The 27,169-nt window shown below is 37.2% G+C and overlaps 1 protein-coding gene across 1 annotated transcript; it reads right to left on the reverse strand.

Moving 5' to 3' along the window:
- Positions 1-202: 202 nt before the first annotated feature.
- Positions 203-27,030, reverse strand: LOC118803479 (nuclear GTPase SLIP-GC-like). The gene is made up of 20 exons (XM_036563972.1): positions 26,946-27,030; positions 20,842-20,988; positions 20,635-20,670; positions 20,201-20,293; positions 15,528-15,624; positions 15,207-15,432; positions 12,381-12,584; positions 12,076-12,270; positions 11,709-11,887; positions 11,420-11,462; positions 11,218-11,322; positions 9,812-9,908; positions 9,559-9,692; positions 5,685-5,858; positions 5,445-5,599; positions 1,908-2,043; positions 1,037-1,145; positions 820-953; positions 636-720; positions 203-500 (listed from the first exon to the last, which is right to left on the reverse strand). The coding sequence occupies exons 3-20, from the start codon at positions 20,645-20,647 to the stop codon at positions 451-453; spliced, it is 2,229 nt and encodes a 742-aa protein (XP_036419865.1). The 5' UTR covers positions 20,648-20,670; positions 20,842-20,988; positions 26,946-27,030; the 3' UTR covers positions 203-450.
- Positions 27,031-27,169: the final 139 nt, after the last annotated feature.

Below are 27,169 nucleotides of genomic sequence, written 5' to 3' on the forward strand. Positions count from 1 at the left end.
AATATCAATTATCTGAATGTATAAATTGTTAAACAAAGATAAAGACAAATCACCTACAAACAAGGATATACATTACTGAAATAATAACAAAAGACAAATATAGAGATAGATGTAGGTCTGGCTACTTTTCAAACAACACATTTTTTAAGACCTAACTTTAAATCAGTAGTTAAAATACAGATTTTCATTGAAGAGTGTGTGTTCATTTCTAAGAAAGATGTTTTATATGTCAAAATAGCAGTATTTCAGGATGAGAGACCTCAAACCAAGAAAAAAAATGTGAGATTAGAAATATCAAAATATTTGGTATACAGAGCCGACTAACATTGACTGACTTGACAACATACTGAACTCATACTAATGCATTACATTAGCAGAGTAGGAGGCACTAGTGGAGCTAAATTAAATTTCCACAAAATATTCAAACACTTCCTCTGTAGACAAATGATCTCAGTATTGAGTGGATAATCTCTTCAATTCTTTCATGTCCTTGGAAACATCTACAATGCAGAAGAAATTATATTTAATACACTTCTTTTATAAATGTGTAGCATTAAAAAGTATTTCTGTAAATAATTGCTATGGTCATAACAGTACAAGAGATGACCCTGTGCCTAGCTTTCAGAATAACTTACCCGTATAAGGCAGGGTTCTTGCATTAAGAAGTGAATACTTCATTGACTCGGTGAGTCTTGTTTCTATCTCCTTCACTGTGTAATTCTTTTGAAGAGAATATATGAACATAATGATTTGCTAAGAAATAGCATTTTATTTGTACCTGAATAGCTGTTTATTTACACTAATTGGGAAAATACAAACCAGTGTTCCATGCAGCTTGTCAAGCATCTCTGTCCTTGCCTTCTGGAACATTTCACTCTTTGATGATTCTATGTGGTCCAACAGAATTTCCTGCTTCCTCTTCATAGAGCCCTTACCATATATGGCGGCAGCCCCTAATACAGTACAGTGTTCACTTTTCTGTGTTAAGATTAAATTAAAATGAAATGCTTAAGGAATATCACAAGCAGTAACTTACTCTGATAGCAGGGCAGCATTGTGGCTGTAATGGACTCAGAAAGAGATTCATACATTTTCTTTTTTTGCTCAACAATTTCTTGTTTAAGCATTGCCTTCAGTTTCATTTCCTGTTTACATTAGAGAATGAAAACAAGCTAAAAGACATTTTAAGTGTAATAAGTGTCCTGGGGAGTCTGGGACACCCATATTAACCTGTTGGACCCCCTGAATGTCTCAAAATCAAAACTGAAATACAAATTCAGGAAAAGCTTATTGTTCAGCTGCTGTACACACAATCAACAAGCTTCTGTCTGTGACATTCTTAATTAACTAGACATGCAGCACTCAGGGTGGTGCTGTAGCAAATTGGTTCACCCAGTTGGACCTCAATAGCCTAGCAACAGTAGCTATGCCAGGGATGCCCATGAAAAACTTAATAATATGCCGTAACATATTTGTAAACCTGAAAACTTTCCCAATTTCACAGCAGAGTGTAAAGAGTGAATTGTTACACATTTCTCACATTGAAGGTAAAAGAGGTATACAATTGCAATTAATGTGTGGAAGAATGCATTTCCAAACTAGAAAAGAGCATTTGCGAAAGAAGAATAGCTAAACCAGACATTTTGTTGCCATTGAAGTATCAGCACTGCTTGCAAACTGCTAAACAAAGTGGAGAAAGAATTCTGTAACACAGGTAATGCACAAGTGTGCCATCATATTTCATAGAACATTTTCAAAGAGTTAAATAGTACGTGAGCATAATGGCTGAATATCAATGTAAGAGCAGATTTAAAAACTGACTGTGTGAAATTATTATATGGCTGGTTGTGGTAGCTATAATGTAGATCACATATGGACACATATTAGTAGACAGTAATCCTATTCACCTCGGTTTGAAGGAATTTCAGCATGTGACTGAGCACTGGAGAACTTTCATATTTTGTGATCAGATTCTTTTCGACGATGGTGAATGCATCAATGCTAGCTTGCAGTGCTTGCTTCTCAGTTACTTTCCCCTGGACTCTACAACAAAATAACACTGGCATTGAAAGTGGATAGTAATCATTTTTTGAATATGAGACAACACAAACATAATATTTATAACAGCTATGAATAAAAATCCATATAGCTATATCCTCTGTATTTGGTTACAGAATCTTTTGTTGTGTTCTTGTGGCTGTTTGCACCTCGCTTTTCTTACAATTCCACAGCAAGAGCAAGAGAAGACGATAGGAAAAAAGAAGTCAGATTGTTGTTAAACCTATGTATGGATGTAGGTGATTATACTACAACAACGCAAAAACCAAAAGAGAGAGACTAAAGTGACAAGAAAAAAGGACGTTGTCTGCTGACCTGGTCAGCCTGCTTCAATGAGCGCAGAATATAATGTTAGCATGTTACATGAATTGGTTGAATCAGACTTCTGATTCATTGAAATGAACTATTTGAAAGAACCAGTTCAGTAAAATAAATCAAACTTCTCATCACTAGTCAGAAACTGACTAGTGATTAATGGGGTAGGGACTGGCTCATATATTGTTCATATCAATACACAAGCTGAGGACTGTAATTGGGTACGTATTGTGGATTTTAAGTTAGGTGTCTCTAATAGCTAATAATATGGTTGTTGTTGATGTATACAGTTTGTGTGTATAATACTTTACAATGAACACAATTAATTCCTCTACAGATGTTCATTGGGTATTGTCATTTACTTCAGTTTAGATTTACAGAGATAATGCAAATTAGTAAACATTTCTGTGTATGCGCCAATTCTATGCCTTTACCTTCCATAAAACGAGCCATAAAAAATACCTCAGGTTGTATTAATCCCGTTGGTAAAATGTTATCATGTGTGGAAAAGGAGTTTCTTAAATATGGAGACACTCAAAGAAACGTTTACTTGTGTTCTCTGACGAAGCTGAAGTCAGCTACTTGTTCAAATTTTTCCGTTTCACTTTAAGTGGTGCAGCAGTTATTATAACGCCTGAGGGTGCCTACACACTAAACAACACAAAGATGGAGCGGTAGACGCATACGCATGCAGATCTTGTCCGTCTAGAAGGCGTGTACAAGGCTGGAGCGGGGAGGAGTTTGTACAGTTCAATAATCAGCGGGAAACAAAACATTTGGACCAGAAACAAAGAAATATGGGCCATCGAAAGAAAACTTGGCGATGACCACATACAGAGCCAAGCTGACAACAGCCACGAAGGCAAAGAAGTCATGTAGAACAGGAAAAGAGGACATAGCGTCGCTACTACCATCTTGGACTTTCATCCGTCGTCTGCCTGCACGTTTCTATTGGTTGACGTGCCTCCACATCAGAATGCGTTGCAGCAAAAGTTGAAATGGTTTGAACTTTTTGATGCTATATGATGCGTCTTTTCACGGCATACAGACACGTGTTTAGTCCGACAGCTGACGCAGCGTCCCAACTGAAGTACATTGGAGGGCTCCGTTTCTCCGTTTCGCTTTGTCAGCCTCTAGTGTGTTGGCACACTGAAGCACGAGAATGTAACTGCTGCACCATTTAAGGTGGAACGGAAAGATTTGAACAAGAAGTTGGCGAATAGGAAGCTGACTTCAGCCTCTGTGTTTTCTGTGGCTAAAGTCAAGCCGATGTGTTACATTATTGTCCTGTCTCACGTACAACTCAGAACATGTAAAAGATACATAAAAAAGTTGGATTTTATGCAGGGAAGGGTCAATGGGTAGAGTAAATGAAATAATGGCTAAGTTAATTGTTTTAACATCTTTCCTACTCTTTTCTGGAGTGAAGGCAGCACGTAAATTGAGTAGCCACTCCTGTCTCTGTCGTTTGGACCAAGATTTCTTATCCTGTGCACATTGCTCATGATCATTGCAGACGTCCTGTGGTAAACTGATATTACCCCACCTATGGAAAACTAACCCCGTCTGAATACATAAAGTAATGTAACACATAAAAGACATGCAGCCGTACAAGCCGGCTGTTAAACAGTTTACAAAACTATGTCACATAGGTCGAATTCTCTTTCATGTTTATGCCGCTCATTCCAAGCATAAACTGTTCTTACTGTTCTTGCATATAAAACATTACTGTTCTAAAGCTGACTGGCTTACTGTCCAAAGGGCGCCCTCACAACATCTCCTCTTGCCAGTGATCTAATAAATTTGTCAATTGTTTTCTGCTTAATAAAGGCAGTAAGTGGATGAGGAGCCAGATTGTAAGGGAACTTGTATACAAGACACGTATCTATAAATTTAAATAAGTTCATTTTTCTGCTGTCCTAATGCTAAAGCTTCTACTAAATTTAAAGGGAGAAAGATGCCTAAAATGGTCATTTAAGGATAGTTTAAAAGGATGACAGGGGCTCCCGATCGCGAGTTCGATCTATGGTGATGCTACAGCCATCCAAGAAAGCACAATTGGCCTCGCTCTCTCTGGGTGGGTAGGATGGCCCCTCCTTCTCCCCCCATCACTCAACGCGATGCTAGTCAGCGCAGGTGTCTGTTAGCTGACGTAGCAGATCTGGCGGTTGGCGCTTTCCTCCGAGCGTGTTCAGCTGTCCAATGACGTTGCGTAATCGGCAGTTCGAAAAGATGCGGTGGCGCTTCACAGGTCTCGGAGGAAGCCTGTGCTGCCTTCACCCTCGTAGCGTCGGTACTATCGTGTGATTGGGGGAGTCCTTACTAGCGTGTGGAATTGGAAACGACTAAATTGGGGAGAGAATTGGGTAAAAATCCAAAAAATAAATAAAGATGACAGAAGATACTCTACTTATCGTTAGTATAACCTGTGCAATGTCAAACAATAAGAAATTAAAGAAAAACATGCGCTGTCAAAACACAAACAATTGAATACCTGTACCCTTAAAAAAAAAACAAAAAAAAACAGTTTTTGCCAGACACACAGTGTAACTGCAAAAAATCTGATTTTGTCAGTAATTCATTACATGCACTTGTGTAGTCAGATAATGAGAAACTGGTGACACTAAATTGCGATGGCAGCATTTCAGATTATCCATGATAAATGTTACTCTGCGTGTGAAATAATGTGGTATAGTAAATGACTGAATATTATCACATCTAATCAGTGCATAATTCAGACATAAGAGCCATTTTCAGAGAAGCATCTGTATCTGTAATTAATTTCCTGATTCTTTTCTAGAACCATGGAAGTTTTTTTTTGTGTCAATGAGTAGGTTCATTTTCCCTCAAGAATCCAGTCATCAAAGTTTGAACTGTGTATATAAAGATATAGCTATCATTTTCCGCATCAGAGTAAGACAAAATAACATTTCACCCAAATAAGAGGAAATTCCTAATGACTCATAACTTAAAGCTTCTAGTTTCTAAGGCACTGCTGCTCTAGATATTTGTAACTTTTGTGATAAATGAATACAGTAAATAATTTATATACAGATAAAAGTTATACTCACGGGAAAAAGTCACGGAATGCTTGATTAATATGTTGTTTCATGTATTTGATCAGGCTCGTATTGAGATCTAGTATTTCGCCGTTCTTAGTTCTGTAGAATCCATTATTCTCACACAATGCTGACAGTATTCGATGAAATCCTCGACCATCTATGTTCTTTTGAAGAATTAAAAGAATTTAATAGCATATCTAAACATTGTTATGAATGGTGTAATTTGTAAATAATAAGAAATCCATTTACCGGTTTTACTATTTTTGTTGCAGTCGCAACACAGTTGTTTTTAGATTCTGCTGCTCCTTGTGATAGACACTGTTCCAGAGTCCAGCTGATTTTGGCACAGCAGTCTTTCAAGTTTTTAAGTTCATTTTGAAGATTTTTCTTTAAGTTCTCATGTAGTTTGGCATTCTCTTCCATCTAAAGTATAAAGGTTATTACAAAACAATTGTATTATATACATTTTGGTTCAGTGTTTTTGCTGTACATTGTACTTTTTGTTTAGGTGGGATAGAAATGAACTTGACGCATATTATTTTCACACAGTGCTGTTTATTCATTTTTTTTGCATGATGTTGATGCTCCTTAGCGTGTCAGTCAATGGAATGTCTCACACACACACACACTTTCTAAACTGCTTATCCTTCTGGGTTGCGGTGGGTGCTGGAGCCTATCCCAGCAGTCATTGGGCGGAAGGCAGGAAACACCCTGGACAGGTCACTAGTCCATTGCAGGGCAGACAGACAGACATATACATCCACACACACACACACACACACACACATTCAAACCTAGGGGCAATTTAGCATGTCCAGTTAGTCTGACTGCATGTCTTTGGACTGTGCGAGGAAACGGGAGAACCCGGAGGAAACCCATGCAGACACGGGGAGAACATGCAAACTCCACAAAGAAAGGACCCTGGTCACCCAGCTGGGAATCAAACCCAGTCCCTTTTTGCTGTGAGGTGACAGACTCACTGTGCCACCACGCCGCCCCTAGGGAATGTCAGAAGAGATCTAATAATCTATTAGAAATTTTATGTTTGATTCTGAAGTCCTTAGAGTAACTGTAGGCGAACTGTAAAATATTAAGTTATTGTCATAACTTTAGTAAAATATTATTCTCAGTCTGTAATTCTAATGGGAAAGGGAATAAATGTAAGGGAATAAAAGGGGAATTTCACAAATTTTTCAAATTTATAACAGTCTTTCAGATCAATTTGATGTGAAACAGTTCATTTACAGAAAACCTTACAGACTCAGATTTCTTTACAGTGGTGGTGATAGGAACCAGGAGTCCCAATGTCAAAAATGCAAATATAGCCATTTTGTTTACTATCCAAACCACCAGTGAACCTACATGTGTCTTCTGAGATTTACGTAACATTGTAATGGTAAATATGTTCTAAACCAAAACTTTATCACAAAACTACCGTAAAACAATGTTTTAGACAATGTCTCAGGCAACATATTCATAACTGTTTCATGTAATAACTTTATGGGAGGGAGCTTTTAGAGGTATCAGACTCTTCATAAATTTTGAAAAATTGGTGGAGTTCCCCTTTAAAGCTAACGCAACAGGTAATGGACCTCCCTGAATATTTCATATAATTTTTTGCTACTGAAGAGATGTGAATGTGAGTTAAGTTGACAAATGTGCTTGTTTGGCTATAAAATGGACAAATTAACAATAAAAAATGAACAGAAAAGGCTGATGTCTCTGGAAATTTTAGATGTGTCATGTGACATCACTGGTGGATGACAGTTAAGTGTTATAATAACAGACTACTATGACTGACTTTGAATAATGAAATTGCCAGAGTTGGTTCTTCAGCTTCTAAAGTCATTGTTTAAGCTGCTGGAGACCATAAATCATCAGTAACTGCTGCAGTGACAGCAGACCCTAATAATACAATACAGTCCTTTAGGTTTGAGACTGAGATAGACAAGGCTACACCAGAGAACTACGCAGAACAACCTGACACAGTAGTATTTAGTGACAGTAATTTCTATTACCTTAAACCATTATATCTCACCCTACCAATCACTGATTTAAATCTGCCTTGTGAAGTTGACCCAAGATACAGCTTGATATGACTGATTAAGAGGTTTTCAGCAGGAATTTACTTACAAATTTTAATGAAATATCAGTAGAGAAACATCTCACTTGTCTCACTGCTCACTGCGTATATATGGAAATTTTCAGCACTAAGTTCCACCTCAATGCAGTATGACTGATACATTCCTGGTATAGTCTATCAAACACGTTTAACCCATTACTGAATTACTTTAATTAAATAAATTAAATACATAGTTTATCTGTAAAGTGTCCAAATCTCTGTAAAGTGTCTAAAGTGTCTAAATTTGTAATTGATATATCAATACTAGTATACAAGATGGCAAATTAAAATGGTAAAACTGAATTTTCTTTCTGAGCCCAAAATAGCATACATGAGTGGAAGATTTAAATTATATTACATAAGAATACATTGCCATTTCGAATATTTCATTTTCATTTTAATCTTGCTACTCATATGCTTCCATAGAGCACACATAAAGTTAGACAGTGAATGTGGCCAAGCTTACCGCCTTCCGTTAAGTGTAATTCTAGTAGTGTTTCATGTCAGCGACTCAGTCTAAATTGATTCCTCCACAGCCAATGACAACTAAGAGCACGAAAAATGAAAATACAGCAAATAGGTCAGTTTTAAGAGTCCTCACCAGGAGATCCAAACACTTAGACATTATTTTGTTGCCTTTTTGTAATTTATGCATTTATATGACTTCTTTTACTTCTTTAAATATTTTCCTTAGTCTCAGATAGACCTTTCTTTCAGCCTTACAGCTTGACTAGTGATTCTTAAACTTCTGTTTTCTCTAATCTTTTTACTTCAGAGGCAATTGTTAGGGACTTGTTTATTATCTGTATTAGTGTGTTTTTATTTTATTTTGTTTGCAATGTCTGCAGAGAGTGTTGGAGCATATAAGTTCACACTAAAATACTAATTGAATATGTGTAAATATCATCTGCAGTAAATATGGCAGTTATTAAACTGTGTTGCTATTAACATTATATGTAGCCATGTACAAAGACATTTTGAGTATCTTTGAGCACTTTTGGCTGTAGTTTTCATGGTAGGGCCTACAGTGCCTGAATCATGGGACTGTTTGGATTCTAGCAAATGGTCTGTATTAACTTTTTATCACAAGCTTACTTACACTAATTAAAGACCATTTATAATGGTAGAATTGTTCTTTTGTGTGTATTACGTGTTGTGTTTTTGAAGGATGTGGCAGTGGGCAAGCCAAGTGAGATTAAAGCACTTCTAGTCTGCTCTCATTTATGTTATAAAAACCAAAGCATTATATCGAGTATCATGGTGCTAATGTTGCCCACAAATGCTGAGTATATTTCTGCTCTTATAAAATGTAGTAATGAAATAAAGTTTGGGGCAGGACCATGCCTGAAACGCCACCTAATCTAATGTCTTTTTAAATTTCCTGTATCTGACAAAGTTTTTGCACCAGCTGTGAGACTCCAGTGTCACTCCGCTCTCTTGTGTGTTTTGCCGTAAAACGCAGAACTTTTTTTGTTGTATGCCTGCTTCTTTTACTGAATCATTCCACCTGACATCTAAATGAGGTCTATTCTCACTGCTTCAGTTTCCCTGGCTAGTTCTGCCTCAGTTGCTTCCACCCAGCCGGCCAATCTGCTTGGCCCTCCGACTTCTTGGACTCTGCACCTGCCTCTGGCAGCCGAGGTTTTGAGCCTCATCAGCTAGTTGTATTCAAAAGTTTGAAAAGCCTTGGTCAAATTACATGTTCTGTTGATTTTCTAAGTGAAAATAAGCGAACACATCTCATACAGGAAACAAACTTACATATGTTTACATATGTTAATAGTTTAACATTTGAAAACTAAAACATAAAATATTAAATATGCTGTAACTTTTGCATAGGCCAACCTTTTTTTTTGTCTTCCAGTATTTTCAGCAAATATAGTAATATATTGTACATTTAATTACTTTAGTGCTGTATCTGAAGATACAGTAAGTTAGTATCATATTGGTAGGGAAACAGCATCATTATTATAAATTGGTATTATGAGTGATGTGACATACCATGTCATTGTTGGTTGCCTTGAAACCTTGAATTAGGGACAGGATTCCATGTGCCCCAGAGATGTACTGCCTTGCCATTTCATTTTTGTGACTGTTGTTGTACATTTTCAGGAGGTCCCTCAGCAAAGGTATCTCTACATAAGGCCAGACAAAAGAATGTCATGCTGAGCAATTATTATTACTACAGGTGTTTAGCAGTTATTTTTTACTTTATTATTATTATATGTTACTATGTTCATATTTTATTCTGAACCTGTTTGCTCATGTGTCAGGATTGGATCTTCCTTGTGGAATTCTTGAGAAGTCACAGTGAACACAGAAAGGAAGTCATCATCACAGTTGAAGTGTCTCTAATGGAGGACACAAAGAGTAAAATTACTGAATGAGAATGAAGCTTTTTGTTTTTTCATTTTATTCCTAAGATAGGTTGAAGCTGCTTTTCACTATTGCAGGAGGTTTCTACCCAAATGATTAAGCCATGAGTCCCAGGAATGTGAAGACTATGTGTTGTGAAATGAGGAACCCAATCACACACAATTATGCTTTTTTGCACGTTTTGTCCTTAGTCTCTGCTTCTCACCTTTCTCTGTAAATGTCCAGCACCAGGCTGTCCCGACAAAACAAACTTTTTGACCTAAATGTTAAGTCTATTAGAATTCAGTGGACAATGTTATAATTTTACAATATATAAAAACCTATATTCATTCATTTGTGACACATGCAATATATTCCTTTTGTCTCACATTCAACAAGGTAATTACTCTTCTGTCTAACATGTTGTTGCGCTTAACATGGGTCAGATGATTCAGTAGTAATAGTGTTAACAACTACTTTGGCACATCTCATAACTCTTCTCAATTCCTTATCCCTACATTCTCCAGCTCATGATCCAGATCACAACAGATCAAAACCAAGCTTTTTGTCATTTTCACTTAATCCCCCATGAGTCTAGTTGTGGCCAAGTTGTGGCTCACATTGATGCAGCACAGTGCAGTGGTGGAGCACTGCAGTGATTGAGATTGTACTGCAAAGGGAACATCAAGGTCAGTTAAATTTTTAAGGGTGTAATACAATGGTCGCCAATTTTATCCACAAAGGGCTTCGTGTGGCTACAAGTTTTCATTCCAATTAAGCAGGAGGGCACCTGATTCCACTTGTTTAATAACTTGGTTTCAGTCTTCAAACAATTGATAAGGTCAGCTCCTGCTTGGATGGAAAAAAAATCGGGGGGCAGGGTGGATTTGGATAGGAAAAGTGATGGGACAAGGATAGTGCCTGAAATAGGGACAGAAACATGACCTGCATGAGTAGCAACTGGACTGGCAACCACCACAGTGACAAAGATTAAGACTGGGATAGTTAGTGTGCACTTCTTAGCTGTGGACTTACAAAAATGACAAATTGCAAGTGTGGGGTTTGGGATAGACCCTGTAACTCAAATGAGAGATCAAGTTACTCTTTCCTGATGATGCTTCCAGAGTATCTAACTGTAACAATATAATACCCTATTCTGATACTACTTTGAGAGATAAATAAAAAAAAAACTAATTATTTTTTATGTTTTTAGAATTATAAATGATGTCAGTATTCAAAACCTTTTCAAAAATGAGTTGTCTGCAGCTTTTATACTTTTTTTTAAATGAAACTAGAAGAATATACCTTTATTGTACGTTTTTGAGTAAAATTTCTCTTCACCATTTCCTTCAGTTTCCTGTTCCTGTGCAGTATGCATTCAGACTTTTTCTTGCGGCTGTATTGAGAATCCTATAAAGACATGCAGATTTATTCATGTCCTGCATTAACTAAATTAAAAAGATTTTTCTGGAAATATTGTAACTAATTCTAACTACATCAAAATTACCTCTGGTCTGATCTGAAAGTCTTCATCCTTGAGACTTTCAGTCCTGGGTGTTACATTAACAAATAAAAAAGCCATACACAAATATATTATACTAATAATATAATTAATAATTGAATATATTAATATAATATTAATATATTTGCAATTTAAATTAATGCAATTAAGCCACACATTGCAATAGACATCCGACAAGCCATCTGTCTGCCATGCTATAATATGTCATTGCAGCTGTATGAACTGTAAAAATATAAAAAGTTTATAAATAGTTGGACCATAAATTGTTACTGACTCCATGTACTCTTTTGGGTTGATGTCATCAGCCTTGGTACATATGAAGCAGATACTGCGGCACTCTCCACCTTGTGCCATGTCTGCTACACTGTTAGAAACAAGTTCCCAGGTCTCCTTGTCAGACCCAGCACGGTTTATTTCACTTATGATCCACGCTGTAGAACACTCTCTCAGTTTCTATAAAAATATAAGAATATTACTGTTTAACACTGCAACTACCCATAAGAAAACTTATGTCTGAGCTCAACAGTTTTAAGGTTTTTAAGTTTGGGCTTTTGTTCGCAAACTCATCAATTCAGCTTTGCAGTACACTTCTAAAGGGCAAATTAGTTCCTGCTAGTTATTTTCTATTAATCAGTTTTTACCGATCTCCACATCTGATCTCTGCTCTTGTTGTAATCTCCAGTTCCAGGAAGATCCACTAACACAATGTGTTCTAGAAATTCTTTACAGTGAGGCACCTTGATGGTCACACTCTTCACTACCGGCCAATAACATCCTCCAGGACTTGAATCAAGATGCTGTACATAACACCTTATCTGTTTCTTGAGATCTGTGCCCTGATGTTGAACACAAAATGAACAGGCATAAACACAAAAGATGTGCCCTATTCACATTTAGAATGTTGTCTTTGACTCCTTCAGCTATGGACAAAAACACATCAACTTACATTTTGACATGCTATTGTTTTGACTGTGGATGTGAGAAACTCCGGAATTTCAGGCAAATAGCCATCTTTTTCTGAGGCTTTAGGAAGACCATTCTCCCCATATAGTGCTCTAATCTTGTCAGATGCTGTAGAGAACACTGCATCACTCTCCTCACTGTCTTCCGACAAAATCTTCTGAAGAGTGTTGAATTCTTCTTTCCATTCCTGAAGATTAGGATAACATGTTAATTAGAAACAGTTTAATCAACAGCCTCCAAAAAGGCATGGACAGAGCTTAAAACTAGAAACAGAGCACATCAGTAGAATGTTTGGTCCAAGCTTTATGGCAAAATACATATGGTTAATGATGGGTTACAGCAGACATTCTGGAAAAGAACACAGCCGTGATCTACTGGCTTATAGCTTCTACATGAATGAGTCTTTTGGATTTGCAAGAGCTTCAATTTAGAAGTTGTAGTCTTAAAAGCTGTTCTCACTGCAAGGTCAAGAGAGAAATTCAGTATGACATATATGTCACGCATCCTTCAGGCTCTGAGGTCTCTAGGGACTCCATCTCGCTCCAATCACCGCTTTCTGTCACCGGAGTATTAACTGATTTCACCTGTTCTCATATAATTAGTTTAGTATAAAGCCCGGGCTTTTAGTCTAGTTCATTGGGAGGTATTGCTTCTTTTCCCAAGAGCTACTGAGCGTTATATTCTTCTGTCTATTGTGATTTTCCGGTTTTCGACTCTGTTTGCTGTTTTTGACTTTTGCCTTTGCCCTTTGGACTTTGTTCGCCTTATGTTTGTCTTTTTGTGTTGCTTGCCTTTGCTGGATTTGACCTTCGCCTGCTTTTGGACCACGATATTGGATTACAACTCAAACATTAAAGCCTCACTCTCTTTTTTTTTTAACCGCGAGCGTCTGAGTTATTCTGCCTTGTTACAGTATAACAGTTCTCTGCATGGCAGGTGACACACATCCCTTTTTCATTGTGATTTTTTTTGGTCTGCAACATTTGATGTCTCTTGATAAATAACACAACACTCCTCACCTTCTTGTGAATTTTGCTAAAGGCCTACATTGTTTCCACATTGCTGCATTACAGTATCTGCATCTAGATAAAGAGACCTCAGACTGTAGAGGGTAATATGAACCATTTTTGCACGGTTTCAGAGCCTAAAAAATTGGATTCTATTGGTCAGATCAGCGATGAATCATCACTTTAACTTTGAATTATTTTTTTCCTACCTCTCTGATTGTCCTCCTAGCTTCTTTATTAATAATAAGGGAAAAAGAAAGGTTGAAAATGGTAAAGTAAAAATGAATTATGACTGCATGTCTATGTGCAAAGTCTGTGTAGAACTCATATAATGGATAGGCAGATCATTACTGCTGTGCCAAAGGGACTAGCCACTGCTGCAGTACTTCATTGAGTGGCTTACAGACTAGATTAAGTGGCTGGCAGATAAGTGGACAGAATGGGCAGTGATTTTTTGAGGAAGAGGTCAGAAGTTATTTTTGTTATTTTGAGTTTAAAACTGACATAAATCATATATATGTTCTAATTGACTGCCTTTTATTTTTTCTCACTCAAAAAGCAGTCAAGGCTGAAACACTGTTTATATGTGAAAATGTGATGCTGAAAATGATTAAAAAAAAAAAGAATTTTTAAAGATCTGTGGAATTCCCCTTAAACAGCTCTTAATCTTGGCCATGTTTGGCCAGTTTGCCTACCCGACACACACAAGGGTGGATGATACTCTGATCTGTATGCTCCATGGAGGTTACTCACAACTAGATAAAGCTGGAGCCATAGTCAGGATCTATTTTTTTCAATCCTATCCTGCCTCTTTGACTGGGAGATAAGGTTGACACCCTTACGGTCACCTGGATGATAATTATCTGACCAACAGGCCACAGTTTTCTGATGACTCTTTGTTTGTAGTAGATGAGATGAATCGGAGCACAGGAGGCTGGTGGAGAACTGACTTGTGGAGCAGTAAGAACAAGCTGCAGCTTAACATCAACAAGGTAGGGAACTAGTGGTGGGTTTCTGGCATGTTAGAAGGCCTGTGAAATCAGTCACCATTTGGGTGAAGTATGTGGAGATGGTTCAGGCCTACAAGTACCTGGGAGTCTACTTAAATGACCCACTGGACTGGACTGTTAACACTGAGAAAACATCATCTTTCTACAGAAGATGAGGTATTCCAATAGGTGATATTCCATCAATCTACTGTGGCCAGTGGTCTTTTCTAGGCACTATACTAATGTAATTTATCTAAATATACCAACTTCAAAACCCTTGAAGTTATCTCTTAAGCTATTCATGGTCTAAGAAGGCATACATATTTAAGTGATGGTTTGGACAGAAATTAAATGTACACAATTTTCATTTTAATGTAAATGTAGATCAGCCAAGACACGTCAGAGGTATTCATTCTTAAGATTTGCACTATACAAATTTAATGAATCTAACGAAAACCTATAGCCACCCATTATTATTGAGCAAATTTCATGCTTACTGTGTCGACTTGTTAATAATGATCAAAATAGACTTGTTTATGTAGTTTCTGATATAAATTGTTTGTACTTTTATCTATTTTAATTTATGCAACTTGATGATTTATGCATTACTTGTTAACTGCTCTAGCTTTCCAGCTCCAGTACAAAACTAAAGAAGCATACTTTGGCTAACTGAAGGTATTTGGTGAAAGGGAAAACTGTGCATATTTGATGTTTGGCTTAACCCTTGCTTTAATATCTACTAGATGTTTTGTTTAATAATAATTTGTGAGATTGAATTTGTGTAATTAGAACATGTGTGTATAACCTGTGTACCTCTTTTGAGATGAATTCAATCTCAGCTGTGTAATTGGAGTCTGTTAGGTTGGCTTCAATCTGTATGATGACTGAAGTACATGCATGAGAGGTTCCTGATGGTAACAGATCTGTTTCCCCCAGGATGGCGTTTATCAGAGAGCTCTTCCCAGCCCCTGATTTGCCAAACACTCCAACAGTAGTTTTCTTTTTTACACCTCCTTTATCCAATTCTGAGATGTTTGTCCTGTGCATAGAAATACAAAAGAAAAATAAACACTGTCTTAATTGTACACAGCTTATATCAATGTTAGTGTATTTATATTATAAAGGCTACTGTACCTGACATATTGAATGAGCTTCCTGAGGTTTTCGCATTGCTCAGTGAGTTGAGTATCGGTTCTTGTCATAATTTCTTTGGCTCTGTTAATATCGATCACTACAAAAAGATATGTAATAAAAAAAGACTCAGTGAGACAAGGTTTGTACTGTTACAACTCCTGGTCATGATAACCTTTCTTTGTATCTGTTTGGGGCCATTTGTGTGTTCCTTCAGTTGTTGTACTATCTGTAGGTACATGATTGGCCACTCGGGTACACCCTCCTGTATAAAAGGTCACCAAGCTTCCATCTCAGGAGACATTCAGGACTCTCTCCCCTCTGATGTGACCTGGAACAACACCTGTTCAGACCAACCCAGCACTCTTCACTCCACTCTGCTTCGTTTGGCCTTCATTGTTAAATTTGTTTCACATATTAATTTATCGCTTTATCAGACGTGACTTTGGGGAAAGTATGGCGTGAGTGCTATTTTGTTTGGTAATCTTTTCTCCAGTTTTAATGTAGGGGGTTAGGGTAGCCATCTGTATTTTTGTTTGTTTTGTTTATAGTTCAGTTAGATTTCTAACTATTAGTTGTTTTGCTATTTTGGCATGCAATAGTCCCTGAAGCCATTACCCCTATTTCAGCTTAGCCTCTTGCAAACTTGCATACTTTTAACAAAGTCTGAATAAACCTACAGATTACTGGTTTCAGTGGTGTCTGGTGTTTGGTCTGGCAGTAAGTCTGGGGAGAGAGCCCATTCTTATTTTCTGTTATGGCCTGACCCTACACAGGGTCATAACAGAATACTTTAAAATTTGTACAGTTTTTAATTTATTGTAATGTTTTGTAATATAAACATCTTCAAACTGTTTCCATCCACAAACTGTTGTTTTGGTGTGTTAGATTCTTATTATTTGGTCATTCAAAATACATATTTACGCATAACAATATATTACGCAAAAAGTCTCAAGAGAGTCTGAGAGTCACTATAATGTCCACTGTCAGTGATGTGCATTATGCAGTGGGACAAGAGAAAAATCTCATAGAGAGAAAAACTCATAGAGGCATCACAGAAAGAAGTGTGGATATTATGTTCATCATTTATTGCAGAGCCTGTGTCTGGATACATGTTGTTTTTGTACAAAGTATACCAATAAATAATATTGCCCTTAACATGATTAAAGGGTTCATTGCATCATGAAAGAATTGGATGGAGAAAAGGTTCTACTGTACAAGTGTGTAGACCTCAGATATGGATGTCTGTTACTGTATAAGTGTGGTAGAACTCAGGTATGGATGTTTGTGTTACTGTGTAAGTGTGGTAGATCTCAGGTATGGATGTCTGTTACAGTGTAAGTGTGGTAGAACTCAGGTATGGATGTCTGTGTTACTGTACAAGTGTGGTAGAACTCAGGTATGGATGTCTGTGTTAATGTATAAGTGTGGTGAAACTCAGGTATGGATGTCTGTGTTACTGTGTAAGTGTGGTGAAACTCAGGTATGGATGTCTGTGTTAATGTATAAGTGTGGTAGAACTCAGGTATGGATGTCTGTGTTACTGTGTAAGTGTGGTAGAACTCAGGTATGGATGTCTGTGTTAATGTAGAAGTGTGGTGAAACTCAGGTATGGATGTCTGTGTTACTGTACAAGTGTGGTAGAACTCAGGTATGGATGTCTGTGTTAATGTAGAAGTGTGGTGAAACTCAGGTATGGATGTCTGTGTTACTGTGTAAGTGTGGTAGAACTCAGGTGTGGATGTCTGTGTTACTGTGTAAGTGTGGTAGAACTCAGGTATGGATGTCTGTGTTACTGTGTAAGTGTGGTAGAACTCAGGTATGGATGTCTGTGTTACTGTGTAAGTGTGGTAGAACTCAGGTATGGATGTCTGTGTTACTGTGTAAGTGTGGTAGAACTCAGGTATGGACGTCTGTGTTAATGTGTAAATGTGGTAGAACTCAGGTATGGATGTCTGTGTTAATGTATAAGTGTGGTAGAACTCAGGTATGGATGTCTGTGTTAATGTAGAAGTGTGGTAGAACTCAGGTATGGATGTCTGTGTTAATGTGTAAATGTGGTAGAACTCAGGTATGAATGTCTGTGTTAATGTATAAGTGTGGTAGAACTCAGGTATGGATGTCTGTGTTAATGTAGAAGTGTGGTGAAACTCAGGTATGGATGTCTGTGTTACTGTGTAAGTGTGGTAGAACTTAGGTATGGATGTCTGTGTTAATGTGTAAGTGTGGTAGAACTCAGGTATGGATGTCTGTGTTAATGTGTAAGTGTGGTAGAACTCAGGTATGGATGTCTGTGTTAATGTAGAAGTGTGGTGAAACTCAGGTATGGGTGTCTGTTACTGTAGAAGTTTGGATTCAAAGTCCTCTCGCGACTCCTTAAACTCATCCACCTGTCCAATTTGCTATTTGTACAGCTCCCTTTTAAGTCCCCTTAAAGCTGGCACAGGACCATCTTTGTCACAATTTTTATAATATACTGGATTTGTCAAAAAGAATAAGACCACAAGAACAGGAATATAATAACAGAAAACTGAGGGGCTTCTTCTGCATGTTCTCTATATTCTGGTCACATGATATTCAACAACTAGCACCCTTTCCCAAATTTTACAACATACCTGTTCTGTCCTTAATTAAAATTAAATAGCACAGAGGATTTTTAGTTTGGCAGCCTTTGTCTTTACCTTGCAACGGCAATGCAGGAAATAATTCAGTCTGATACTCCAGCAGCCACACTCTGCTGTCTAAAGTTAATCTGCTGCAGTCTTGTTTATCCCATCGAAAGCATAGTCTGTATGTGTTTAAGATACCATAAAGACCCAAGATTAATATTTTACAAGTATTTCTGGTTGATGTTCACCTTTGCACTTTAATCTCATGTCTGTTAAAAAGCACTATGTAGCCTTGTTTTTATATACTCCTATTGTTAGCTTAGCCTCTATTCTTTGTCCCTTATGTGTGTTAAACCATATAAGGGGAGCTTAAAGCCATTTATATACAAGTATTTGTAATTTGTCAATGCAGTTTGCATAGCTTTAAAATGCTTATTCTACTAAATGTTAAGCTGACAGTAAGTAAGTTTCATAATCAGCAGAACATTGTATTCGGTATCCTTCTCCAGTCATCCTGTACTGTTGTGTGTTATTGAGCATGCTGTAGCTCTAATAGCATTACTCACACTGTGTATTGTTATTCTTATTTTTCCTTACAGTTTCACTCCTGTTCACTCAGTGCATGAATGTGCAGCTCAGTAAAGCACTGGAGCTTGGAGGCTATATCCTGGCTCCCATGTATTCATTTAAAGTCCAAAACAAATGGGTTACCATATGCAAAATTGAAGTTTTTAAATGCTTCATCATTTTTAAAATCCCTTTTGTAGACAACTGCACTTGTCTAAAATATTTGTTTTCTTTGTGCAAATTTGCCTGATTTGTACACTGAATGTGCATCTGTACACTGCATGCTTAGACTGCTTCATAAGACTGACTGTAATATTCACAAATTATGAATTCCTGTATATTATTGTATAGCAGCATCACAAACTGGGAAATCACATTCTCACACTGAGTTTAATTCTTCTTAGCATTTTCTTTATGTCTATCTGTGAGCAAAAAAATGTTCAAAGTAGAGCACAGGGAGAGGTGAGAGTTAAGCACACAACCACACTCAATTATTTTTTCATTTTGATCTGGCATAAGAGCACGTTTTAGCACAGCTTTGTCCTCCTATTATAGTTATATAGGTATAAAGAATGCTTTTGTGTACACAGCACAGCTACTCACATAGAGAAGACAGCCTAAAACTAGATGTTTATACTGATAAACATTTGCAGGAAACATAATGTGGTAGCAAAATATGGGGAATATAACATATTGATACAGATCTGTCACTGCCATTAAACGATTACTTGTGCAATACAAACTGAGTAGTGCCAGTTAATGCATTAGTCTATGCATGTACAGTACAAATCGGGCAGAGGATGCAGATCAGATAGTGACACTTTAAACTGGCTCTGCTGACATGTCCTTAAAGACAATTGACAGTCATTAAAATGATGTGTACAGTAATTCACCTTTGAAATTTCCCACACCAGAAACTATTTGTCATTATCCATTAACAATTATTTTATTAAGCTACAAATGTCCATCAGAACATTGAATATTTTATTGTGTATTTAAATGTATTTTTAAAAAATAGTGTGCTGGAAATAGCACACTAGGAGACATTAGCTGATTGTGATTTTTTTTTTAAAATAGCTAATCAACACATTAAATAACTTTTCTAAGTAAACGAAATTGATAAATACATAAACCTATATTGTTGTGATTAACAGCATTTAAGTTAAAGGTCTACAACATGTTAGCAAAGGTTCCTGACTCATGATTTTTCTTTGTGATAGTGTGGTTGACACAACAGCACTATTACAACCTTATATCCTGAGATTTGAGCACTGTCTTAGATTATAGACTAAAGGTGCCAAGATGTGCTTATATAAACTGACTCAAGACTGGACTGGTGATTTATTTTCTTTTGTATAGTTAACAAGATTTTGTCTCTTTTTTCTATTTTGATTTTTTGAATAAATTGAACAAAAATGTTTCTGTATCTGGTTTCACCATCATGTTGTTTCTTTGGAATACATTCAGCATTTGACAACAGCAGCAAAATGTAAAGCTTACCAGCATCACTCCTCTCAGAGCTAGAATGACTTTTTTGTTTTTTAGTCGTCCCCGGGGGACAAATGTTGTCATCTTCAAGTGTCCTTTTATCTGCTGTTAATAAAAAGATCAATTTTTTTTTTTTTTTTACAAATTTCAAACATGAAACCTTTGAACAGTGTAAGTGGATTCATTCTGATTTTTAGACACTGATGTCTATAGTGAAGTTCTAACATGCTCAAACATCGTGTCATTACCATTTTATAATATCCTTCCATTTACTGTAATTATCTACTAAAAATGGAGGGGGACAAACTGCACCACAGACCACAGCTAAGAATTTGTACAATAGAAGTGCCACTCAATAATCCTTCACTGTTAAAAAACACACATATACAACATGAACAGTGTAAAAAATGGGTTCATTCAGATTTTTAGCGAGTCTAAAGACATACCTCTTTTACTCATTTGTATATTTGTAGACTGCCACTCTGGGAAAGAAAAAAAAATTAAAATAACTGAAACCATTACCAACAGAGGTAGTGGAAACCATTTTTTAAGTTTGTAAAAATCTCAACTAAAGCAGGTAGGAGAAGACATAGAAATAAAGGAGAAATAAAGCACAGAATACAGTGTATGCTAACAAAGATTAGGATACTCACTGTAAACGCGGATCTGAATGGAAGAGCACTCGTGAACTGTCACAACTCCTCTGCAAATAATGCTGTGTGGGCAGATGAGCTCTTACAAAACCGATCCTAAAAGGGGTGTGGCCTCCACTGAGTAGGGGTCTGAGAATCATGCCAGTTCTGAGAAAAGGAGAGTTAAAAACAGAGATTTACCTACCATGCAGGAGCAAGTCAGTGTAACTGAGTACCCACCAGATTTTAGGTCACTGTTCCTATGTAAGCTTACTGACCTAACAGTCTGGAGAGTTCAGATCCAGCACACCTGGCTCTAATATTAAGATACTCTGATAGGGATTCTCTCAGCACAGTAGATTTCCAGGACCAGCATTATGCACTTCTGCTATAGTCTGTGTAGCACCGTTACCTCTAGCCTTATGGTTAGATTTTAGCAGCTATAGCTATTATGTCAAATAATAAATTTGATCTCTGTTTAACATCTTGTCCTGTTTTGTCTTCCCTGTTTAAGCCATGTGCCTTTGTTGTTTTTTTGGTTTAGTCTCCTGCCTGGTCCTGCCCCCTTGTAATTGTGTTTATCTATCTGTAGTCTGTAGCTCCGCCCTCTTGTTCTTCCCAGGTGTTCCTTGTTTTCCCTCTGTGTATATACACCCCTTTGTTTGGTTTAGTCTTTGTCCTGCATTTTCTCTCTGTTGCTTAGTTTTTGTTTCCTGTTTTCTGTTTTGTTTCTTTATGGATTTGTTTCTTTCGTGGACCTTCATTATTCTGCTCCTTTGGATTTTGTCAAGTTTTTGGTTTTGTAATAAAAGCAACTCGCGCGTGCGTCCAGCCTCTATGCCTTCATTGTGACAGAATGCAAGACCTAAACAAGGACAAAGCGAGTTTGCTGGGATGGATTAAGGAAGTCCTTCCTGCCGTTGCAGGCCCGCCTGTCTCTGTGGACGTCGCCGCAGGCCCGCCTGTCTCTGTGGACGTCGCCACAAGCACAGCTGTCTTCATCGTGACACTCAGCGGTAGGAGTGGGAATCTCTAGGCTCCTCTCGATGCATCTTTTTTCTATACAGGATTTCTTTTTTCTCACTCTGTGGTACTTTTAAAGCAAATTATTTGTAATGATCCATAATGAATTTACTTCTAATATCTTTTATTAATAAATCAAATGGAAGCGAGTGCCAAGTAAACTGGAAGGCTCTTATTCACTGCTCTTGTTTGGAGCACATGAGACGCAGGCTGCCACTCATCTGTGATAAAATGCGCAGTTATGGTGAAATAAGATTCTGTGGCGTTGGGTGTCCATGCAGCAGATTACAGCCAGAGAACTCTGTTACAGCTATTCTGCCCATTTTCTGCAGTGATTCTATAACTTCAGTTTTGGTCTCATTGTCCGGGAGGGGGGGTGGGGGGTTTGGTGTCACTGTGTCAGTAAAACATCTTCGAGATGAGACGTTGATCTCGCTCCAAAGTGTGCAACATAGTGCGGAAGCCTTGGTTCTCAAAGACTGAGTACGGATACAAATCCTTGGCAATAAAAGTTGCGATTGAGTTTGTAGTTTGCTTCATCCTTTCCGAGTTTGGTGGAAGCTCTGACATCGCTTGATCGATGGTCCTCTGGTTGGCAGCAACTACAACCGGGTGGAAAATGGGTGGAAACATGTAATATGGTTTTCCCCATCAACTCTCTAGAAGCCAAAGTGCTTCCATACACTCGCTCAGGGGTTCGGCGACATGCGGCTCCACAGCAGAATTAAATTTCTAGGTAAAAATAAAAATCCTCCTTTGCAGTAAAATACAGCTCTGCTGATCGTTCAAACACAGTTTTAACAGTGAATGTCTTAAACTAGCCTATAACTGCTAGTGCACCTAGCTAGTAGCATAATCACTCCAGCTGGTTTCCTGGTATGTTTAATCTGCAACGAGAAACTGTCAAACACTAAAAAAACGTGAAGCCTAAATCAGTTTCTCGTTCTCCAGCTTCTTGTTTAAATTTTCCCATTCACCTTAAATGGTGCAGCAGTTACATTCTCGCACCACAGGCACCATTTAAGGTGGAACAGGACAATTCGAACAAGAAGCTGGTGAACGAGAAGCGACTTCGGCCTCGTAAAAAGTAGAACATTGAGACATTTTACAAAAACTGTTTTTGTAAAATCTCTTTTTGTGGAAAAGTTTCCTGCTGGTGATGCAAGAAAAGCGGCTACAGCTGCGCTACAGCTTAAAGCAGAGCAAAGTAAGTCTGCGTTTTTTGTTTGCATTGTATTTTTAGCCTACACTACTACATTAGCACATACTGAGGCACGTACAGCCAAGATGGTAAAATGGACTCAATGTTGTGGCTCCCAGTGTGGTTTGATTTTTATTGAAAGGACAAAATGACTCTTATTAACCTTTGGGTTGCGACCCCTTCACTAGCTTTTAATGTAGTGTGCACGCACGATTTATCCCCCCACCTCTACTCAGTGCTATTAGCATTTAAAACATTTTGTTGTTAGTGCCACAACTCCAAATAAAAGCTACCATGCATGCCAACTTCATAATTCTTGATTGTGCGCACATTACAGTTAACATGAATTCAGACGATATGGAATTAATGGGTTATTTAAAGTAAGTCTTGGTTCATCTCTGCAGAGGGTTGTTTAAAGTAAATTTTGGTTCATCTCTTAGCAAAACCCTGAGTTTTATATGAAAAGGAAAACTGTATAAATCTAAATATTATATCCAACATTGTAGTATCAATGAACAAACCTCCTTATTCTATTACAGTACCTCCTCTAACAGAATGCTTATTTAAACAACTGTACATAAGTTACATTTTTACAAATGTTCATATCATTCTGTGGTATTAAGTAATTTATAGCTTCTGTAGTGTATTTTATAGTTGATGTCTACTCAGACATGCATTTGTAAAGACATTCATGTCTGCATATATACAGATTTCCACACATCTCTTTAGCTCCTTTCTGCACATGACTTAATTCTTTATTTATTCTATTTTATTTTATTTTTCCCTTAGTGAAATACATGTTAACAGTCTGTGTACTGTTTGGTCTGTTTAATAAGTTACCTGTCATACGTGTGTGCACGCACCCAGACAAATTCCTTGTTTGTGCAATTGAAATAAAGTGATTCTGATTCAGATTGAACAAGTTCAATCTACTTGAACTTTATAAATAGCCTGGATTCATTTTGAAGGTAAAGTTTGCTTATTTGGGAATTGATTAAATTCCAGGTAAGGTTGTCTGGAGCTGTTGAACTCTGGTTCAATATATTAAAGTGCCTTAAAGCTGCATGCTGTGCTGGTAGCAATGGTGGCACACAGGGGAGTATATGTAAAAACATGTATTATTATTCAGAAATATTCTGATCATTAAAAAGCTAAGAGACTTTTTAAATACTATGGGTTAAATCGGTACGTTTACGTCGAATGAGAAAGAGGCGTTAGAGGGGGAGGGAAGGCTGCTTTTTCAGATGAGCTAAAGCAGAGCAAACAGTTTCAACATTCTTTCCAGCACATTGAGTGTGTCATTGAAAGTCGTTAATGTTTGTCTTCAAAAATAAAATGTACTGTGGCGTCTGCTGCAGGCTCGCATGGCCGTGAGGAGCTTAAGTGTTGTAGCCATGCAAAGTGAGCATGCCTCTCAAGTCAAAAAGGTACTTTTGCTGCTGTTGGTACATTGTTTAAGTTGTTGATGGTAGTCTAAGATGTGTGTATGTGTTATTTGCACTTTATTGTGCTGGGCTGTGGGATAGTTACAGTGGGAGTTAGTGTCTATCATGAAGTGAAGTTATGGCTAATAGGTATGGCTATTGGTGACCTTCCCCGCTATCATCGCTGCATTGAGTAGCGCTAGACTAGTGGGTTTTATTTGCTGTCTGTTCAATTAAAAGAGCATTTGCCTGTAAGTGCAGTGATTAGTGTGTGTTCTTCTACGCTGCCAACACAGTATTAACTGTAAATGCAGGTAAATCTGCTGCACACCACAGTCTGGGCAACTGTATTTACTATGCTTAGTTTGCTTAGTTTCAAATGAGTGACTATTTGCAAAATAATTATTAACATGACATTCATCCAATCTCTGCTTAGCAACTGTCTCTAAGCACTACTTCTTCCGTCAAGTGAACTGATAAAGCTCACTGTCAAAACTGGCAAAAACAGGCATGCACAGGTCAGCTGTCAGGTAAGCTAAACTTTATCTTGGTTAACTTTATCTTGATTGCCAACACTAATCTTAATACGATGATACATATTCTAAATAACATTATAGGACTATGTTAAATAGTTAAACTACAGTTAAATGGTTAAGATGTAAACAATGTCATTTTGAGTCATTTGAGTCTCCACAAATGTGCTGTTCTAGAGAAACTGTTCACAGTAAATTGCTGTTCTAGAATTGATCACAGTGGTGGTCACAGGAACCAGACACCTGAAGTGAATAATGCCTCTAAAAGCTACATCACAGAAAGTTATTACATGAAATGATTATGAATACACTGTCTAGTGCCTGAGACATTGTTTTGCGATAGTTTTGACATAAGAGTTTGGCCTAAAATGTGTTTGTATAAATCAGTTCATTTTAGAGAGGAACATACAGAGTGTTGTAAGGCAAAATAGTACACCAAACTTTGTTTTTTAGATTTACTATTTCTTACCATTTTCAACAACACTTAACCTTGCTCCCTCTTGGTCTAGTGTTAGTTTTAGTGTTTTGTGCATGGTAGCCTACTATTTTTTGCTAAGCAAAGGAATATGTCTACTGATACAGACTAGTCATCTAGTAGCAGCTAAATAATAATTAGGCTATCTGACTAAGTATATTTTACTCAAATATATTGACCAGTTGCTGAATTGGGAACATTAATTCAACACTATTTTCACTTAAATTGATCTGGTATCTGTGTTTAATGAATGTGGCCTGTAGTCTTCTACAGTGGTGAACCTTTGCAACACTCATACAAACTGTTAACAGATTTCAAACAAGGATGTGGTATCAACTGAGAAGTGACTCACACCAGTTCTGAGAAAACAACAGTTATGCAGGATGTGGCAAAGCTCTTCAGTATTGATTCTGTTTGTGTTGTGTGGGTAAAGAATAGAAAATAGACATTAACCATGTTTGTGGGGAGTTGTAACATTTGCACTCACACTACTTTCAGCCGAATTGTTCTAAAAGGTAGGTGCTCAAAGCAAAGCTTGTTTCCATTTGAAGTGGGGATGTGGATGTTGCTTGTATAAAACATATCAAGCTCACTCAAATGTTTTTTTTGCTCTGTTTGCTCTGCTCTCCACTACACATACAAAAAAATAATAATGATAATAAATGAATAAATGTGTGTCTCTGTCCAATTAAATATGAAATGAATGCAGTGTATAGACATTAACAACATTCTTTCAGTGCAGTACACTACAAATCGTTCTGTGCTTGCCAAGATTTAAGAATGTGGAAATTTGAGATTACTTAACTTGTTTTATAAGTTATTTATTAGTTTCTATCATGATATGTTCTTAAATTGATCATGAATATGTCTTTTATGTCTCAATTGGCTAATTCACAGGTAAAACAAGCTACATTAGACAGAGTACCAATTTGTGCCATTGAAACATGTTTTAAGATTCAGTGACACAAACTCAAATTCAGTTGCTTGATTTAACAATCATACATAAGATATATTAAAAAAAAAAAAAATTATTCAATGGCAATGACCCAACATGCTTCAACTACAAGGAAAGAATACTGCTCAAACTTAAGTGACCCCAGCTTCTTAGAAATTTAATGTCTATGTTTCTCTTAGCACTGTCTTTCAGTCATTTGTTGTTGTGCACCTGTACTTGACTTGGCTGGCTAGGACATCCAGTTTTTCTTCTGTTTCCTCCGCTGAGGTTTTTCACTTCCTGCTATCTGAGATAGTTTTATTTAATTCAGAAATATTTTTCTCTCTGATGTTCAAACAGTATAACCTTTGGTAACACTTTATTTGGAGTAGTACCTCACTCAGGCCCTAACCTTAACCCTAACTTTAACCTCAACCCAAAACCTAATCCTAACAAATGTTTCAACATGTTCCTGAGAGTCTGTTGATTGTTTGTTTTATCTAAAAGGACCACTCAAAATAAAGTGTCACCTAACCTTTTTTTTGTTCTCCAAAGATCCGGTGGCATCACCCTCTTTCTCCCTCTCACTCTCTGTCTCAGACTGCTCGCTTGTGAATAAACGTTGAGGGAAATTTGACTTGCAGGCCTGGTTGTGGTTTCAGTAAAATCAGCTTCCTGTTTTAAGAAGTATGCTCTGAGATTAAGGACTAGTTTTAAATGAAAGGTGGGTTTAGTCTTACCTATTTCAAGATTAGCCAA

The sequence above is a fragment of the Colossoma macropomum genome, unplaced genomic scaffold, assembly GCF_904425465.1.
Source record: "Colossoma macropomum unplaced genomic scaffold, Colossoma_macropomum, whole genome shotgun sequence".
NCBI classification, from domain to species: domain Eukaryota; kingdom Metazoa; phylum Chordata; class Actinopteri; order Characiformes; family Serrasalmidae; genus Colossoma; species Colossoma macropomum.

Coding starts and splice junctions, on each gene's coding strand:
- LOC118803479 (XM_036563972.1), bottom strand. Junction 11,463..11,708: donor AACCCAAAAGAGTACATGGA/GTCAGTAACAAT, acceptor TGTAACACCCAG/GACTGAAAGTCTCAAGGATG. Junction 11,323..11,419: donor ACTTTCAGATCAGACCAGAG/GTAATTTTGATG, acceptor ATGTCTTTATAG/GATTCTCAATACAGCCGCAA.